Genomic DNA, 20,282 nt, shown 5'->3' on the forward strand with positions numbered 1-20,282 from the left:
TTTCTGTGTGGGAGACATTTATCACTACCTCAAATGTGCATATTTTTCATTGCTTCTAAGTGAATATTAATCTTCTGGATTTCCCCTTTCCAGAGCAGTCTTTAGTTACTTCCCATGCAGAAACAGGAATTTCCTTGGGTCAGGTTTCAGGGTGTTTGTATTTCTGCATGGACTATAAGAGGGCAGTCACAAAGCAGGGCAAGGGCTCACCACGTTTTGCTGCAGGAGACAGCACAGGGAAACTGGATTTACTTGAAGGTGTACTTCTCAACCTTCTTCATCATGAAGACATTTTGCTTGTAAGTATTAGCACAGTTTGTTTTCCTTATCTTGGAAATTTTTGAAGTTTTGTAATAGCTTTCATCACAATGATTTGAGGCATTTTATTTGCGTTTTGACTGAAATGTCTCATTGCATTTCAAAAGGTTTGAAGCAATCAAATCCCTTAATGCCTGGCATACAAAAATCTGAGAGGGTATAATCATGGAATTGGCATTTTGAATTAACATAACCTGTTTACAATGTTGCTTTCTGTTGAAAAGACAATTAGATGTAACAATTAATTTTTTTCCCAAAAGGCAGAGTGAGATAGCACAACTAATCTCACATTTGTCTTCCCACATGCAAATCTTGACTTTTGCTGACATCCAGAAGAGACTTTTATCCTGTCAGAGACTCTTGGAATATTGTTCTGTAGTAATTGCAGCATTTGCCAGTTGAGGTGACTGTCAGTCACATTGAACAGAGCAGTACATTACCTTTCATTGCAACCCCAGGTGTGTGCCCCTACTATTGACTTTGTGTACAGTCATTTTTAATTTTGGAAATTGCTTTTTTGTCCTTTTATTTTTCTGCTAGGCAACAGATGAAAATTCTAGAAGCAAATTTTCTAAGTTTATCATGGCATTTGTACAACAAATCTTTCTTCCCAAAAGGCAAAAATGGGAAAAGTTTCTCTGAAAAAAACTCAAAAAAAATACAAACAAAAATGTACAGAAACCACAGATGAACCTAAGCTTGCAGTGGTTCATTCCCGTTTATAGCCTGGAGCAGGAGGAATGAAAGTCTATAGTTTTAGTTGTGTTTTAGGGGTAAAATTCCATGTATAACCCACCCATTCCTGACCACCCTACTCCTGCCTGGACCATGTTTACTTCTGGCACCATGGAGTAAATCACGGAAGAAAGAGAAACAAAGGAAAGCCCTTAAATCTCTCTCTGCATCCAGGGTTCTCAGTAACCAGAGAACAGCACTTGTAATCCTTCAGATTTTCCCAGGAGAGGCTCTGTGACTTCAGGTGGCACAAGAGGGTCTGTGCAACCTCCTTGTAGGTACAGCAGCCTCCAGCCAAGATCTGATTTTGCAGGGAATGAGAGTTGTGAGGTAAGGCAAAGGGGAACTTTTAAAAAGGCATTGTATTAATATGATAAACTTGCAAATTATTAAAATTGCCATAGTATTATAATTGTATTATAAACATGTATTTGAAACTCTTTAGGCCAAGTTATGCCAGTTTTATACAGGACTGATCCTACTGGCAAAGCAGTGTCAGTAACATACATGGAGGCAGTATTCCTAGGTTAAATGTGTTGTGACTAGTGCAAAAGGAAGGGACAAGTGAAGTTCTCTTGGCAGCCCTCATCACTTCTAGGCAAATTGTCTTTTTGGCCTACGAAAGTAAATTATATTTGTTATTTGTAATTTTGTGATTGTATTATAAAATAACAAATGTAGCATATACTGTGTAATTTAATAGGATATAAATTATTTATAAATACATTTAAATTAATAGTTATTATGGCTGTTTTATGTATTTTGATCATCAGCATGAAAATTAACTGTTGTAACTGTAAGATTTTTGTTATTTTGTCAACAGCAATTGTGTGTGCAGTGAAATGCTGCTCAGCAGCAAGCAAACTGAAAGGAATTAGCTTCAACATTTTTGCTCTTTTTGTTATCTGGGTAGAAGAAACAATTAGGATGGCTTCTACAAGTAAAAGAAATTCTGCAGGTACAAAATTTCTTATACTAAAATTTGTCAGTAGTAAAGTTGTGAGATGATCTATCCTTACTTGACTGACTGCCATCTATAAATTTCTGTAGGGGTGCATTTCATATCAGTAATTATGAAGCTAAAGAAGACCAGACCCCTAAAGTTAAATAAGATCAGTTAAATAAGACAGCAGCTCATGGTATCTTCTGAACCCCTACATTTTCACTACCATTACTTTGCACTTTGGGCCAGCTGTCAGCATTAACATAAGGGAAGCAGGGCCTGACTCTATATTTTATAGCTTTGATTTATGTTTATCTTATGGCCATTTAAGCACAGAAACCCAGTGCTAAGCAACAACTGCCAGTTCAAAGAGGTCTTTTTAAAGAGATTATCTGGCAGCAAGTTAAGTAATGGTTCTGTTCATTTCTCTTTGATTAGTGAGAATTCAAACTACATTTTGCCCTGAAGGTGGAGTCTGCAAGGACGGATTCCTCATCAAATCACCACCTCCTCAACTTTTCAGCTCACAGGTATACTAGCTCAGATTAGTCATACTTCAGCAATCCCTCATATCTGCTATCCTGAATTTTAATGAGAGACAAATTGCTTTCTCTTTGGCAGAATTCCTGGAAAAGGCGTCTTTTTGTCCTGTCCAAATCCAGCACAGGGAATTACATCCTGAAGTATCTAAAAGGCCAACACGTGAAAGGCTCCATAGCTGTTGATCAGTATGTAGCTCAAATGCATCATCTTTTTTATTTTAAGTCATGTATCAGCACTCTTCAATGGCCACTGATTGTACAAGCACTTGTTCCTGACTGAACAAGTCAGGATTGGGTTCTTGATTCAAACCCAATTAACTCCACAGAAGAGTCCCTTGGGATTTGTCAGCTTTGGGTGCAACTATGATATATATAGAAGTGGAAATCCTGAATAGCTTTATTATAATTTACTTTTGTGTGAGTCATGTTGTGATGTATTTCCCAGTGAGATACCTGGTTTGGCTCCAGGATCCCACGGGCTGAGTTCCTGCAGTAGAGCACGTTTTACCTCCTGTGAGGGCAGTGCCATGCTTTCATTCCCATGTGAATAAGGACAGGCAGTGCCACTCTCAGCTGTGGCACACACCCTTTCCCAGCTTGCAGCTTCACAAAGTGCTTTGCAGGTTTGTGCAGAGGTCTCCTGACTTCTCATAACCCTTTGGGGGTTGTTCACAACCTCTTATTCTGCCAAGAAATTGCCCTGCTTGGCTCATTTGGGTTGGTCATTTCCTTCCTGTCAGCACATGCCTCCTGCAGCAAGACTGAGCATCCCTGCCTTTGGACTGGCACCCTTCACCAGGCCATGGGTGGTATGAGATATGTGCAAGGGAAGCAGAAGATGTAATGCAAAATGTAAACATTTTCCTGTCAGATCTAGGGGTTAATACTGCAACCACCTGGAGTATTGTTAGGCAAGGAGATCACTCACCACATTGCTGTTGTGTTTCTTCCATTAAAAGGATTTACATTGTGAAGCTTTCAAAAATATTGCAGCTTGCTCAGTGGTCTGTGGTTACATTATTACCATAATTATTGTTGTTATTACTTTTATTAATTTGGCTTCTTGGAAGTTAATGGAAGTAGTGCTTCAAGTGCTTCAAGTACCCATTAAGAGTACTTCTGTTCCTCTTCCCCTCCATTAAAATACTATTAATACACAATTAGTTTCAAATCAAATCTATTGTTTTATAGCGGTTAAAAAACTTCCACAATAAATTTTTCTTACTTGTTTCTTTTCAAGATTCTGAATTAAACAAAAATCCCCTTTTTCCAGATATGAGGATCCATAATCTGGGCACTTTGGAAAAGTTATATATAATATATATTTTTATATATTTATATATAAATATTATATAATATATATCACTGTCAAGGCATGGCGGGAATGAATAGACTTGACTCAGAAGGCTGTGAAAGTAGACTCTGGTGTATTCAAAATACACTGCTCTTTTATACAGAGCTTCGTAAAACCCAAATCCATTGGTTCTGAAGTGAAAACAACCCACATCATTGGTGCAAAGTGCTTGATGCACAGTGATAGAACTTAACTATAAACAATGTGAAAAACAAGAGAGATAAAGAATTATTTACATTCTTTCCCAGCTCTTTCCCAGGCTTTTAGGCTTTTTGCCTGGCTAGAAACTCTCAGTTTCTTTCTTTGACTGAATCTGAGACCCACATATATATATATATATATATATATATATATATATATATATATATATATATATATGTTTTGTTTTTTTTTTTTTGTTTGTTTTTTTTTTTTTTTGGGCCTGGAGATTTTCTTCATTTAAAGACAACCTCTTTTGAATGTGTGCATTTATTTTCTTGAGCAACTTTTTCTGTGGAAAAATATTTAAGTCTTCCCTTGCAGATCTCATCATATGCTGTGCACAGAGTAAAGTATGGACATGCACGTGTGTGTCTATTGTATGTAACTGTGTAGAGTTATACAGGATGTTTCATGTGGTTATCTTCACAGAATCATAAGTATTCAAGTTGGCATAAGTAATGCTGAAATTATGGAAACGGTGAGGAAGATGTTTAAGTGCCTTCCTGAGCAGGTGATGTCCATCAGCACTGGAAACAGGCGTTACTACCTCATTGGGGACAGCAGGTGGGCATAGCACCATGTGCAAAAGCAGTGACAGTGCTGTTACACTAATGCAGCACTAAGCTGTGCCCCAGGGAAGGGTCCTGCTCCTTCACAGCCCTTCTGTGTCTCAGCTACTGATGGCACAGCTCTGGGATGAGGTGATTCAGCTGCCTGATCCAATGGAAAACAGCTTGTTTTTCTATGGCATTGCCTCCCCTTGCTCATGGCTGGGTAAAGTTTTTGCTGCTTCCCATCATCTCCTCTTGAATTTCCCAGTCATGAGCATGTCAGGGGACTTCTTGTGTTGTTGCAGAAGAGCAGCTGATGTGTGAAATCCTGATGAGAAGAAAAACACATACCTGAGTGCTACTTGAGCGTGGCACCCAACACCTTCCCCTGGCGTGTGGCTCTCACAGCTCACACTCAATGGGAAGCATTCCAGAATTAATCCAACTAAATCCATTGCAAGCATGAAAAACAGCTTCAACAGTCCTTTCATGGCGTGTTTCTCATCCTGATGGCCCAAATGCATTCCCAAGCTCTCTGAGCCAGACTTTGCCATCTGGCTGTGACCACACAAGCACTCTTTCCTGAAAGGCAGGTGCAGGGTTTTACCTTGATCTCAGGAATTTTTGTTTTGGGCCCCATAGAAAGAAGTAGATAGGTAAAAGAAGTGCCCTTGTGTGTTACCTGTCAGTAAGTTTTCACTCCTCTTGTTCCACCTTCAGGCAGGAAATAGACGACTGGGTCACTCTGATATCTTCAGTCTGCAGGGAGGACAAAAGTGGATGCTGCCCTCAGGTGACATGTTACTGTACCTTATCTTAGAAAAAAATAAGCCATTTCTTTTTTTCATTACAAAACTGTGCAAAAGAATTTTCCTGATCTTTACCTTGCCAGTTGCCTCTGACTTTGGTTATTCAGAAATTCATTTTCATGTAAATCCTGTACCCTGGCTTTATACATCAAGCAGGCATTGCATGGTCTGTCTGCACTGGGATTGATTTTACATTGAAGAAATCTCTTTGAAGAGTAAACTATATGGAAATGAGGAGAAGATTGATATTATGCTGCAATGAACCACACCTGTGATGCATCAGAGTGAAAACTTGTGTGTTATACTTGGTGCATTTTGGATATATTAACATGTTGTTTTACATCAGTCTGTCAATGTTGTAAATCAGCTGGAAGCCGTGGTAGTTCAAGCTCAGGCCCAAGTTTCTGCACTTTGTCAGGTAGCCAGGCCCACCAGTTTAGACTCAGCACTAAGTACTCACATCCTGTACCTCCAGACTGCTCAAAATGCAAGCAGGGCAAATTTATGTCTGCCTGAAAAATGCCATGCAGACAATGCCTCTGAGCCACTAGAAATAAAATTTGCTCAAGTGATTTGTGTCAGTACATTTTAGCCCACACCCAGCAGGTGCCTATTTTCTTATACTGCTTTTCCCTTATTTCTAGAACCAAGATCTTCCAAATCCAGAAGTCAGAAGCCGGACTTCCTCTTTGCCACTCTTCCTGAGTTCTGTAGATATGACCAGCCTTCCTGACAGGCAAAGCTACCAGAAGGTAAACAAATTAATAATGTCCTTATTAATGAGTCTGTGCCTAGGCATGACTGTGACATTTCTGTTGCAGTTTTTTTTTTCCTATCAAAAATTGTTCACAGTTTCTGCAGTGGGTACCTGGGTGGTCTGTTCTGATGGGGTTCCTGAGTAGGATCTGGATGGTAACACCAGAGTCCCCACAAGGGAAATACTTTTGAGCCAAGTCTGAATGTAATAAAGGCAATGAGAAACAATACTCATTGGTTGTCTCAACTGACTGGCAAATTTTAGTGAACATTAAGTAAACTCTTGAAGATTTGCTTTGACATGCCTTGGCAGAGGCATGTGATGATTGTTTTGGCAGCTCCTAGCCACATTCCTCCTTATTTGTGATTGTGCTTTTATTTCTCTCTCTCTTTTTAGGCTGCAAATCTTAGAAGAGAGTTCGATCCAATTCCTCTTCTCTTACTGACTTTCCCCTCAATATTTAAATAGAAGGGAGGGAAAGCATTGCTGCTGTCCCACAGCAATTGCAGTCCAGTGTCAGGGTGAAATAGCATCCAAGGAATTGCTGAGTTTCTGTAGTCACAAAATTTTGTGCAACTGGCCAGGCAAAAGGAAGCTCAATGTGGGTCAAGCACCTCCAGTGTATCTTTATGAGAAGTCAACTTTTTTCCTTTGTATACAGGAGAATGGCTTCTCAGAAGACAAGAACAGGCCTTATTCAGATCCTGGCACCCATCAGGCTCAGTGTGACTCACCAAGAGGAGTTTTTCCAAGCCTGGTGAGCAGAACAAATCAAACATCTCTTGCCTTCACATCTGCAGAAGTGAATATTGGATTTTATCTCACCTGGGTATCTGTGACTATAGATTATCCACCTACTTTCCTAGCACATCAAGTTGATTTACACCATGAAAGCTTCCTGAGTATTTAATCTGTTTTCTTGTTTACCACTGAAAATGATCTTCTAAAACCTGCTTGAAATTCCTGTGTTCAGGGGTTTTGGAGTCAGAGCCTCAGAGTTTCTGTGCAGCAACTGCAACTTGTGGCAGCTCTCACAGACTTGATGAAGAAAGTTCTGCATTTGCACTGGCTGAGGGTTTGTCCCTCCCTGCACATGTCTCAGCTGTGCCACAGTTGTTCCTAAATGCTTTATTTCTTCAGCCTTTGCCAGTAGCAATCGAGTCAATATAACTAAATTACAGAACAAGAGCTTGTTAAATTGGGGCACATCTTAGAACTGACCTTCTGTCAGCATTAATATGTCTTCAAGTAACTTTACTTCCATATCCAGTGGGAGCGATTTGGAAAGATAAAAAGATGAATGTTATCTTGTATTAGTGGCTAAGTGTTCTGACCTGTGTTCCCTGAACTAGTGCCTGCAGCAGCTTTGCTCTGCCATGGATTGCTGCCTTTGCAGCAGAGTCAAGAGGAGACAAGGCACAACCAAGGCTCTACCACACCACTCTGCAGCTTAAACCCATCTTTATTGACAATTTATGCATTGAACTCTGACCTGGAGAGGACGAGATACAGGGCAAAGAATCTGTTCTACTATCACAGCTAACAGGGTGGTAAATCACACACTGCAATCACCATCCTTGTATATAGGCTGACAGCAAGTATGAGATAATACAGCTAAATTTAGTGGAAAGGAGTGAATAGTTGAAACTACATTGCAATGCCATGGGCAGTCAGCATAGCTCAGCTGATGCACAGTACTTTATAAAGTTGCAGTGATCCAATTGTGAGCCTGAGCTCTAAAATGCACTGAGTTAACCCTTGGTCTGATTTTAACCAGTCCTGCTCTGGGTGTATGTCAAGAATTTCTTTGTGTTTCTTTCTTGTACATACCTTTTCTGTCTTATTTTTCAATTTTTCTCATACTTACAATGCCTCAGAGAGCAGGTATTATATGCAGCTGTTCAGGCTAGGACAGGCTGACCATGAAGGTTAGAAGATAAAGAACTTGGATTTTAACTTTTTAGCCTGAAGCAGAGGGAATAGCACAGAGCTCATGTTTCTGTTTTGGCATGTGTGAAAATAAATAACCTTGCTGTATAGAGAACAAAAAACAATATTTGTCCATTGGATAAAATATTTGTCTTGCCTCATAAGTTTAACATTTGCTAACATCTCCAGACCTATTCTCTGCTCAGTGACATACAGCCAACTGACATCCTAACTAATCCCTTGTCTTTACTTCCTTTTAGCAGTGTGAGTCCCCATTTCAAGCTTCTGATGTGTTTTGGTTTTTATTGGTGGTTCCCTCATCCAGGCCCAGATCTTGAAAACTCTTTGTTAAGTAGTTGTCACTAATGCAAACAGGATTCTCCATGTCAGTGAGTTTAGTCATGCTGGCAGGGACCCTGCAGGCATCTGGGGACCTGGCTCCTTTTCAAGCCACCTTTTGGAGCTACCAAACCTCATCTGACTCAGGAACTCAGTATCAGCTATTTTGATAACAGCTTTCAACATCTGAAATACATCAAAATTGGGAGCCCTGCCCTGCATCACCCTATGCTGTGCATTGCTGTATTTCAGGCAGCAAGGCACCCTTGGGATCTGTTACACACCTGATTTTTTCAAAGAGGGATTCCTCTCTCTAAGGGCAACACGTCATTTTAATTAAGGAACTTTTAGGTAACAATGACTCAGTTGTTCTCCAGGTCTCATTTCCATCTTTTCCTACAGCCAAATTTTCTTCAGGGTCTGCTTTCTCCCCAGTGTAAATCCATATTATGGTTCCACAGACACTTGAAGTTTGTCCTGCCTCTCATGGCATGGGTTGATTTTAATACCATCTATGCCAATAAGGGAAAAAAAATACAATAATCATCCTTAATTAAAGTTCATTGGCATTTTTTTCTTGTTACATGTAAGAAAGTAAATAGTTTAATTTACTTTACCTTGAAAACAGTAATATATTTATGGCATATTTAGCAATTATTCAAATGTTCACCATGGAAATTAAGGATGTAAATGCAGAGATAAAAAACAGTTACATCACAAACATGGCTCAGAGAATTGAACTGGGAGGCAGCTAAATACAAATTACCATATTCTTCACTATAGTGAACTCAACAGAGAGACATAAATATAAATAATTTCTCTTTGTGACTTGAAAAGGTAAACTTGGTGGAGGGATTAATTTCTCCTTGGCTTACCAAATTGCTTCAAATTTAATGTTTCAGGTATTTATGAAAGCAGAATATCACTCAGGACACAAAGGATTCTATGTCAGAGCTCCAGCCTTCTGCAGTGTCTTTTCGTTAACAGAGAAGTATGAGATAACAAATTTCTCATTAGTCAGGGAAATCCCAAATTCATTCTTTATTTGATAGCAGTTAAAGGATGCTTTGAAAGGACAAATTTATCCCAATTCACCCCTGGATTTCCTACAGATTTTCTTCTTAATGTAAGGACTTCAGGACTGATTGCAAAAAGAAAATCTTTTCCCACACAAAAGACCCTAAATTCAAGCAGATTCATACACAAAGTGTTTAAAACACTTGATTTTTAAACAAAATAACACGTTGTGATCATAAAATCAATTGCAACAGCCTGGTTACCACTAATCCATCTGTGAGAGATACTAATACCAGTGGCTGTTTTTTCCTGTGTGCATTGAATTTCAAAAATACAGGCAGGAGCACAGATATAGAAACCTTGTTTCTAAAATAGGCTGGCTCTGAGCATATCTCACTTCAAGGAGAAATGTATCTTACCATGTTTTCTGTGGATATTTGCTGATTCTGTTACTTCTCCACAAAAAGGAAAAATGTATGTTAATCTGTATAACTGAGCCTGTTAAATACAAATCCATTCTTTCAGCAGGATAAAATTCTGGGAAGAAGTGAGGAAAACCTGCTGCTGTCAGATCCAGAGGAAAACATCAAAAAGGACGAAGAAGATTATTACCAAACTCCCAGCAGTGTTTTAGCTAAGGTAGTTTATCAGCTGGGAGTTCTGCTGGTCTGTTAACAGCTCCAAGGACACAGGAGACATTTAATGAGCCAAAGAGGAACTGGTAGGAGGAACCACTTGTACCTTGGGAAAGGAATGCATTGATAAAGCAATAGGTAATAGAGTTTATATTCATACAAGAAAAAAAAAAAAACAAAACACTAGACTTTTTCAAAGGATCTTCCTGGTGTAAAGTGGCATTTTGAGAAAAATATTGCTGAATTTATTGAAATTCCCCAAACTGACTGTTTCATTGTTAATGACTTTTTTCCTGTTGTATAATGGGGTAGTGTTGGTTTTTTTTTTTTTTTCTGAAATTGGAAGCTTCATTTGGAGAATGTAACAGTACATTAGTTTTATGTATTTTGAAATGTAATTCTGTTGAAACACCAGTAAGCTGCATAAAAGCAGTACTTTTAAAACACTGCAGTAGATTTTGGCATCTACATTTCACTGTGAAACAAGGCAGCAGGAGAAGTCATGCTGTTAATTTTATACAAATTTTGACACACAATTTGGGAGGCTAATTTCAGGAGAAGATAAGTGGTCAGGAGAAGTGGTCAGTTTTCTGCAGAAGTCACAGACTGCACATCTGACTGAAGGACACTAACAATGGTGATGTGGTCATATAATCTAAGTGCTCTAAGTCAAGCACACCCAAAGAACAAGTCTTCTTTTTAGCCTGCTTGAATTAAAAGACAACTGTTTTTTTTTTGTTTTGTTTTGTTTTGTTTTTTTTTTTTTTGGTTTTTTCTTTTTTTTGGTGGTAGTACTTCAGTACTGGTCATGTCCCAGTAATAGTTCCAGCATTAACTTTTAAGTTTCAAGCACCTTTCTAGCTCCCAGTTTCTGGGAATTGTCTGATTTGAGGAAACCCAGGCTATGTTAGCCAATATGTTTAAACAGCATGAGCACTGAACAAAATAAAGAAATTAATGGGGATTTCTTCTGTAGGCAGGGCAATCACATTAATGCCTTGTATTGCTGTGTTTCTGACAGTGCACTACTGAAGTATTAAAGCCTGACCCTACAGCTGAGTCTGATGTCCCTGAGCAAGAGAAGCCAGTGCAGAACAGCCCAGTAAAGGAGAACATTTATATGTCAATGAAATCACTGTAAGTAATAACTTCATTAAGGTTTTGGAAATTAAATGTTGCACAGCAGTAGAGATAGAGCTGACATCTCTGGTATTTGCATAACAAGATCTAGAGGCTGCATCTTGTTTGAAGGAGTTCTTGTTGGGTCTTAGTTCACAAAGTTCAGCATTCATGAGAACACTGGAGTCAAATTCAAGCTCATAAATATGAAATTTAAGCTCACACTGCAGACTCCTGCACTTACACAGGCTCTGACTATACAATGCAGCACCCTTTGGTGACTCATTTATTTCTGGGTTTTCATGACAACAGCTCACCACTTTACTGAATCACTGCAGCCAAACTCCGACAGCCTTTCAGACAGGTGCTCTCCAAAGCAGGCAGCATTATCTAGAGGTTAAAAGAGAAAGGTAGAGATGGGGCATTAGCTCCCAGCTTTTCCATTAAGAAGTTGTGTGGGTTAGGACACATCCTCCCTTTCATTCTGCCATGCAGAGAACAGCTCTGTTGCTGTGTGTGTTGAAGGTACTGTGTTTGCCACGTCACAAAGAAGGACCTGAACTTTGTGTCACAGTTTCAGGGCCACAAGGAAACTTTACAACCTCCACAGTATAGCAGTGAATACTCAACAAAATTGTGCCTGCAGGGTAAACCCCTCCTGAGCCAGAGGGGTGGTCAGTAGCTGAGAGCTGTCTATCAGAGCTGATAGCTCTCCCCACATGGGGAGAGGCAACTGGAAATGCAGACCCACTAACCAGACAATCTCCATAGATTAATTCAAGCTTGTCTGTGTCTTTGGGACCCCCCCAGAGGGAATAACTATAAAAACCTCACAAGGTTATGCCATCTGAGTTAAAATGTACCAAGAGCAGCTTTTGCTACTAACCCCAAAAGTCTTGTTTGGGGCACAATGGGGAGTCAGCTCCAGGCAATGTAAGGCTTATCAAATAAAACTAAAATGAGTTGAAGTAGTTCTGAGTTATCACATCTCCTAAGGGGCAGCTTTACATCCCTGCAGAACCCAGTACAGCCAAGGCCAACAATTTGTACTCAGTTTCTTTGTCAAGGCATGCTGTTAGCTGAAATGTTTCCAGGCTTAATAAATAGTTTTTGCATACTGAAAACGTTTATTTTGAGATTTATGGTCCATTTTTAGAAGGGCTGTTTATTTTACTTAGGTTTTATTTCATCCACTGGATATTCTACAAGAACTTATTATTCTTTGCTTTATTGAGGGCTGCTTGATCCAGCTTCAATCACAGCAAGAGTGCCTGGAATTGTCAAACCCCTTAATTTTTTATCATCATTCCTCTTTAGTAAGCTGCTGGATGGGACGTGCCAGCTCATGTGCAGACATGATGGGCTCCCATCCCCTCCCAAATGCCAGAACAGCAGTGCATGTCCAAGAGACTTGGAAACAGACAAAGGCACAAAACTCCCAGAAAGCAGCACCAGCCTGCAGCCAACCCTCCAGAGAAGGCAAAACTCATTACCCCTCTCAGTGGTTCACTTGTCTATACTGCTCAGGTAAGTGTCTTCTCCAGCTGGTTGCAAAGAAGACAGACATGTTCATGGGTTTCATCTTGCCAAGCCTGTCAGCATTCCAGAGGCACTTTAGTCATGCTTTTAGTAACAGCATTTAGTTTTAGGGAGTCTGCAAGGAGCAGGGAGTTGGACTCAATAATCCTTAGGAGTCCCTTCCAATTTAGGCTGTTCTGTGATTCTGTGGTCTCTGATGTTTTTCTCTCACAGTCAAGTTACAGATGAGATGCAGCTGCAGAAATTGGATATTTTCGTACCCCTGGCTGATATTAACAATTACCTAAAACTTACTGAAGCAGCAGGACGAATATGGTAAGTCTGGATGTCTTGTGGCCGTGTCTGTGAGATGGGAACAAGTGACAGGCACAGAAGTGTTCAACTGCAGACACCCACGTGCAGTGTTGGCAGGGCAGGGGCAGTGCATGCTGGCACTTCAGTGATTTCTTCTGCTCTCTCCGATTCTTTGTGACCTTGAATTTGTATTTCAAATGCTGTTGTAAAGGCCTCCAAAGAATCCAGCATGCTGTGTAATAATTAGTGATGGTTTCAACCAGAACTATATCAAAAAATTACAGTCATTGAACATGTGTGTCATTTCCAGAGGGCAACCCTATAAATGCAACTGACTGCACATCCTGTGTGTTTCCTTTCTTGTCTGCCCTCCACAGCATTTCACAGTGGGCTGGTCCTCTCAGGCTGGGGTGTTTGTTTAACCATGGAGACCATGTGGTGGCTGTGAATGATCTGCAGCCCCAGGGTGTGGAGGAGGCTTTCTTCTTCATCAGCAGGTCCACGAGAAAGGAGGTAAGCTTGACTAACCTTGACTGAAATGGATCGAGCCAAATCATAAAGCAGTTCCCTTTTCTGCATTTCAAGAGGCTCAATTCAAACCAGTTTACTCTGGTCTAGATTTGACATGATGCACTCCAGCATCAAGTACCTCCTCAGCATCATTCCCATGTGGTGTCCTGTATTTCTGAGCTGTGTGGGGAACACAAGGTCAGCACTGCAGAGTTTAAAAAAGAGTTTGAGCAGCACCAAGAGATGTTACTGGGCAACCATAAACTAGAGTTACTTGAAGTTTTTTTGCCTAATGCATATAAATTGCAAGTTTTGGGAAATAAACCATTGCCTCCAGTGGATGTTTATAGTGGTTTGGGTACTGAGGGCAGAGCCCTGGACTCCTATGTCCTATTGCTTATCAAGCACTACACATCTCCTTGTGTGAGACTGTATTTTTTGAAGAATGTGGGACATTTCTGAGATGTTCTTTAACCCAACTGTGATCCATTTCCAAACACATTCATATTTGAATTTTGCTGAGAAGGTTGGGGTCATGAGATGTTATTGCCATCTAAAGAAAGGAAAGCCAGTCTCAGCAAGTAAAAAAATATTCATCTATCTTAATGGAGAATTTTTATTTAGCTAGTTCAAATACAAGTCAGATAATTGCACAAATATTGACCAAATATAACAAGCTATAAAAATGTCCCTTTTTTCTTTTTAAGGTGAAACTTACTGTATGTAGGATTCCACATTCAGATATCTTCCATGCTAAAGGCTGCTCATGTTCCTGAAAAAAAAAACCTCAATGATTAGGTAAGTGCCAAAACTCAAAGGAAAAGATCAGAGAGGAGAAGGTGATATATTGTATGTAGAGATAATCATCTCATTGAGCAGCTGGACATCTTTTGTTGCTAAAGTACAAAGAATGGAGAATGCAGATTTCGTTTTATGGCCTCATCACTTATTTTGTGGTGTGAATGGCATGTACTTGGCTTATATTTCTTGTTGCCATGTATTTCTGTTACAGGGAAGAAAATGAGGGTCAGATAATTTATGTGACCTTTTCACCGTGCATATTTTTCATTTCAGCAGAAAATACTGGTTTGTGCCTCTGCTCACCTCTTTACACTGAGTTACAATGGTTTATTAGTGAACTCCTAATCACTTAGAGGTGGGCAAACAACCAGCATTTGGACTAAAGCTGTGTTTTCCCTGGGTTCCCCTTAGCTACAGAAAGGCCCAAGTGAGCTAAGAGCTGCAGTGTTGGAGGCAAGGCTGGTGTATAAAATGTCCTGTAGTGATTCAGTGGGGTCTCCTTTTGTGTTATCTCCTCTTATGATGCAGCCACAAAAACACATCCAAGGGATAACAGGAAGAAGAGCTGGCTGGAGAAAGAATGTGTCTGGAGCACCTTTGGGTTCATTGACAGCCAAGATAAGCCCCAAGTGAAAAAGGAATGAATGGATTTGGGAGAGAGAAGGGCTGGCCTGTTCTGTGAAAGGGCTCCTGGTAAAGACAGCTGGGAAAACCACAGAGAGGAATGATGTACCTGAAGGCATGTGCCCTCACCCCAGTGCAAACAGAGTTCACTGTTTCTCACAGAGAATGTTTTGATTCTACCAAGTGGTACCACAGGGATGTCACTGGTGCAGCAGGATTTCCAGAGCAAGTGCTTATTTGTTTCCCAAACAAGGATGTTTCCTGTAAATATTTATTTGTGGATATGCCTTCCTCGCATTGCTACCATAGAAACATGACCAATTTTCAGCTGATAGCACACCAAAGGGAAATTGATAAGGGACTGCCTTCAGGAGTGCTCCAGTGGATGCCAAAAGGGAGTTTTGTCCTGTCCTAGAGTGGCTTCTGTTGCTTCCAGCACCGTGATGTGACATAAGAGAACACATACCTGTGCCCTGCATGAACACAGACACTTTGTGTGGGAATTTTCACACACCCATACTGTTGTAAAACAGATAGAGTCAATATACAGTGATATGGCAACAGACAGAATCACCCAGTTTGAGTATTGATCATTTTATCTTGCCAGACACAACCAAAATAACTATTTGGTTTAGCAGGCACAGGAGATTACTCATATTAAGAGATTTATATAAGCTTTGATTAAGGTGGATTTGGCTCAAAGGAGGTTTTTATCCAGCCTCCAACTGAATAAGGCCAAGTTGGCTGCTATGGTAAGGAAGGAACTACACTCACTAAAAATCAGCATTGGTGCAACTTATTTCAGTAATAAATTTGACAAATTTGCTGGACTTAAAAAAATCATTATAAAATTTTATTCAGCTGAAGATGAAAATAGCATCATGTAACTCAAAACAGGCAAACAAAAATATGTATATAATCTATGCAGACTCAGCTCCTGTTCAAAAGATTAATTTCCAGACTGAATGTTTCCACAGCCTGTCACTTCTGCTTTTGAGATAAGAGTGTTTGGGACATGCTTGTTTCTCAAGGTGGAAAGGATCACATTTTTATTTTTCTGTTTCAGTGGTGTTCAAAGGCCTGTTTGTGCTGCATTCTGCATAAATACAGAGGGAATTCCCAGTTCTGGAATTACAGAGGCTGAAAATGGAAGAAAACATTCCTTGGGAGCTCTGCTCCAACGCTGCCATGGGAGTCCTTTGCTCTGCACTGCTGCTTTGAGCACAGCAAATCCATTTCTGCCTAAGGAGCCCCTGAGGGATGGGATGGCTGACTGTCACTGTCCAGGGCTTCTTCCTGCCCTGTAACTCTGTCAGTCTGCTAGGACAGTCCTCACAGCCTGAATCCTAAAATCACAGATCACCTACTTCAAGAGCATCCACTGAGGATGTAGTCCTCAACCTTTCCTGGTCAAAGTTTGCCTCAGCTCTTCTGAACTTTGGAAAAGGAAAGTCCAAACTTTTCTGTGTTGTTCCAAGACTCATATCTTTAAAGATCTCTTTTAAAAAATCAGGAAATTATTTTCAAGTATTTATCCTAGACAATTTTTTAAGAAAATTAACATGATTTTTTTTCTTGCCTTGTTTTCAGTGGGCATAGGGAACATTTGGATTGCCACTGTCTGCAGAGAAATCTTCATTATGGAAGGTATTTTTTCTACCTATTCTCCCTTCTCTTAGACCAAACATCCTGCATTCTTCCATCATTTTTTCAATCAGTTCCTGAAAATGGTAAAACGAGACAAATAATTTGTGTTTCCAGTTAGAGATGAACGAAGGAGGTGAGAAATTTAAACTTAAAGAATTCCATTCAAATTGAGTTCAAAGAATTCAAATTCTTTTTGAATTTCATCAAAAGGAAATCCAAAGCCATGAAGAAATTTCCTAGAACTTCATAAAGAAACATTTCTCCAAAGAGGTGAATTAGTGAGGAAGATCCCCCATGGTGGTGGGAGAAGAGCCACCTCCATGGAACCTTCTGCTGAAGCAGATGTTGAGCACTGCATGCTGCACCTCTCAGCCATGGAAGAATGTTACTTTTGGACAAAACCAAGATTTGGTTAGATATATCATGTACAGAACAATTCCAGAATATTTTAGAGAACTGGGGGATTCTGTACTTCAGTAAGCAGTTACAGATGTGTTACTCCATGATTGATCATTATGTCAGTTTGCACAATGCTAAATGCAGATAATTAACGTCACATATTGGCTGATTCATAACACTTACAGAGATACAATATGGAAATGACATTGGTACAGTAAATTCTGGTAGGGTGTGTGAAGTTGTCTGCCCACATATGATTAATAAATGTCCTAACAATTTACAACACATTGTATGCTGCAAAGCACCTCATTTTCTCCTAATATGGCCCCTCCTTGTCATGCAAAGATTACCTGTAACTTCCCAGTAATCTGCAGCTGAGTCACTTAACAGCCCATTTCAAAAAAAAGCTTCACTTAAATAAAGATTTAGGTTGTTCCCCTGGCTGTTAATTTGTGGCAGGTTCCTATGCTGCTCTCACTCATTAATGGCTGCTGATATTTCCCCGTGGATTCCCAAACTTGAATCATGCTCTTTCTACTCCAGCATCTAGCTAGGAAGATGGCAATTGCCCAGGAGAAAAGCAAGTCCTGGAAGAGAGAGAAAGTAATGGTAGGGGAAGTCTCTGTACTGACGTGAGATAATTGAAGTTAAGAAAAACAAAAAGCCCAATGAACAGAAAACACAAACCAGACCAACAACCTCCACACTTCCTCCCAGGGGCAACACTCTGAGAACTGGGCTTGGAGTCATAAAGTGATCAAGAGAGCACAAGTCCTGCAGGAGAATGAGTCCAGCCAGGAAAGGTTATCTGTGTCCACCCTGAAGTGAGCCAGAGACAAGTTCTGTGTAATGCTTAATTCTCTTATTAGAGCCCCTCCAGCCGGGGTATTGGAGGGATATCTGTATATGTAATAGGGATATCTAAATAAATACCTACATATATATAACAGGTATATCTAAATAACAACCAGACATACTTCAGTGTGGCTGGAATTTCTGCAGAGGGATGCAAAGAGGAGGAGCTGCAATAAAGGAGAGTGATGATACCCTGCACACTGCAGAGAGAGTGGATCTGTGGTGAGCTGGGGACACCAGGTGCTTAATCTGTGTTTTGTCCCAGATTTTCTGGTGACCTCAGGAGAACCATTCCCTCTCACACACTCAGTAAAATTCAAGGGGTGGTTTCAGACACATTTGCATCGTGCTGCCTCTTACCATGAAGGTGATCTCCAGCACCACATTCTATACTAGCAATTGCTTTAGCTCCCAGAAAACTCCTGGAAAAGCCTCCATCAGATCAGTATGTTACAGGCATCAGGGTGGGTTCATAGATCCCTGTGCTATGGGGAGATGCTGGCTCCATGCCAAGGGAGATGCCACCCTTGATGTCCTGCAGAAACTGCCTTGCCTGAGTCCTTCAGGGGCTCTGTCCTGAGGGAACGCTGGGTGATGTTCCCATTGTCCTGAGGGAACGCTGGGTGATGTTCCCACTCTCCTGAGGGAACGCTGGGTGATGTTTCCACTCCCCTGCAAGGAACTGGCTCACAGCATCTGTGCTGCTCTTGGAAATCTGCACAGCAAGCACTGTGCAAATCCACATGGATTCTTCCAGCACTTCAGGACACAGTAATATTTACAAAGATATTTCCCTGCTGGTGCTCCCTTGGTCAGAGCAGGGGCTGGGAAGTGCAGGTACTGACTGCCCTTGGGTCTCTGGAGATGACAAGGTAATCTGAGATGCTCTAAGGGCTTTTTTGCTTTGTTTCCCAGGGATGAACAACGTACATGCCTTGCCATAGTCAGCCACTTCCCTCCTGCAGGCTGGCCAGCAAGTCACTGCGAGGAACTTGGGGCATGCCAGGCAGTTCCTAGAAGTGCCACTGGAATTTTGGATGCTCCTTTTGGCCCTTTATCACCTTCTAATTTATTGCATCCCTTAAAGAAGTGGAGAAGCCAGACAAGGTTGATACCAATCTTTCATACAGGAAAATCACTTTAAATGAAACCATTCCTTCACTGCAAGGAGCCCTTTGCTTGCTGCTGACAGCTCCTTGGTGGCTCCATCTTACAGCAGGACCAGCACTTTGGGGGGCACCAAAGTGTTCTGGTGGCAGCAGGACTGGACTTGCCCCAGCAAGTGTCTGGCCATGTTCAGTTGTTCATCCTGGAGTGCCTGAGTTGATCTGTGCCTGAGAATTTGTTTTGTTTTTAACCCAGCAGTGGAGGATGAAATTGAAGCATTGGTGGGAGCATTAAGATCATGGCTACCAGTGATGCTAACCTCCTTTTAAAATGTTGAGTGTTTGTGACGTTCATCACTGAGCTACATCCTTTTTTATTTCCTGCCTATATAAGTTTTCCCAAGAAATCTGTTTCTGTTTCTGTCTGTGCCTGTAAAACAGCATAAAGCCATGGTCTGTGCATCAAGGCTGTTGGAAGGATACAACCTCCATCAGGGATGAGGGTTGCACAGTTTTTTTAACCAGGAGAAGCCATTGTTTTTGAGTAGTTGCTCTCAGCAGCATCTACTGATCAGTCACATATTCTACACCAGGACACTTTTTGCCAAAATAACCTCATTTATATGTTAAATGTCCTGAAACTAAGTGCCCTTCAGGAATTCTGGCCTTCTGTCCTCCAATTTGCTCCTCTTCTATTTTATTCAATGTCCAAAGTCATTCTTCACAGGTGTCATTTTGCTTCCAAGCAATTGCCCTTGTGCTCCAGTTTCTAAGAATAGAAGTGAATTTTGGCAGCATAACATTTCTGAGAAATCCTCAGTAGTGGAAAAGTAGCTGGAGGGGGAGAACAAAGAGGAAGGAAAACTCAGTCATGAGGAACAATTATGAACAGCAAGAAGGACTGTGGATAGGAAAAAAAATATGTCAAGGATGGTAAAACAGGAGTTCTCTGCTGTAAGTACATTTTTGTTATATTTGGTGTTAAAATAATAATAATAAAAAAAGTCTGCTTCAGGTTATTTCCCAGCATCAGACAAGTGGCTGTAAGTAGCACCTGCACTCAAGGTCAGCTAAAACACTGAAATAACCCAGAGTAAATATGTGACCAGTCTCTCTGGCACCTGGATGAAACGTCCCCTGCACAATGGTCTGGTCACCCTGGGATTTCTCCATCCATTTGTCTTTTTAACTTGTGCCAGTGGCACACATGCTGATGATCACAAGGCTGGGAAGAGTGCAGGGGTGTTTTGGCATTGCA

The 20,282-nt window shown here is 40.7% G+C and overlaps 1 protein-coding gene across 6 annotated transcripts; it reads left to right on the forward strand.

Moving 5' to 3' along the window:
* Positions 1-91: 91 nt before the first annotated feature.
* PLEKHS1 (pleckstrin homology domain containing S1) lies at positions 92-19,936 on the forward strand. Of its 6 annotated transcripts, none has more exons than XR_014956179.1 (16): positions 92-299; positions 1,877-2,011; positions 2,435-2,526; positions 2,618-2,724; positions 4,523-4,657; positions 5,365-5,437; positions 6,098-6,205; positions 6,872-6,967; positions 10,021-10,134; positions 11,152-11,267; positions 12,567-12,776; positions 13,002-13,103; positions 13,460-13,595; positions 14,300-14,390; positions 16,084-16,664; positions 18,834-19,936. XR_014956179.1 is itself a non-coding variant. In XM_085582802.1 (15 exons), exons 2-14 carry the CDS (start codon positions 1,981-1,983, stop codon positions 14,366-14,368), a joined length of 1,389 nt encoding a protein of 462 aa, XP_085438928.1. In that variant the 5' UTR covers positions 92-299; positions 1,877-1,980; the 3' UTR covers positions 14,369-14,390; positions 16,084-17,348. The 6 variants fall into 6 exon arrangements, 4 of the variants coding, with proteins under 4 accessions (XP_085438928.1, XP_077640613.1, XP_085438927.1 ...); XR_014956180.1 differs by lacking the exon at positions 18,834-19,936 and adding an exon at positions 16,779-17,348; XM_085582802.1 differs by lacking the exon at positions 18,834-19,936 and having other exon boundaries at positions 16,084-17,348.
* The last annotated feature ends 346 nt before the right edge of the window (positions 19,937-20,282 follow it).

Source organism: Lonchura striata, chromosome 6 (genome assembly GCF_050655825.1).
Source record: "Lonchura striata isolate lonStrDom1 chromosome 6, ASM5065582v1, whole genome shotgun sequence".
NCBI lineage: Eukaryota > Metazoa > Chordata > Aves > Passeriformes > Estrildidae > Lonchura > Lonchura striata.

Excerpts from the sequence above, each read along its gene's own strand:
- PLEKHS1 (XM_085582802.1), top strand. The coding sequence starts at position 1,981 with ATGGCTTCTACAAGTAAAAGAAATTCTGCAG. Across the intron at positions 2,012-2,434 it reads AAGTAAAAGAAATTCTGCAG|TGAGAATTCAAACTACATTT; the intron begins GTACAAAATTTC and ends CTCTTTGATTAG. Across the intron at positions 11,268-12,566 it reads TATATGTCAATGAAATCACT|TAAGCTGCTGGATGGGACGT; the intron begins GTAAGTAATAAC and ends ATTCCTCTTTAG.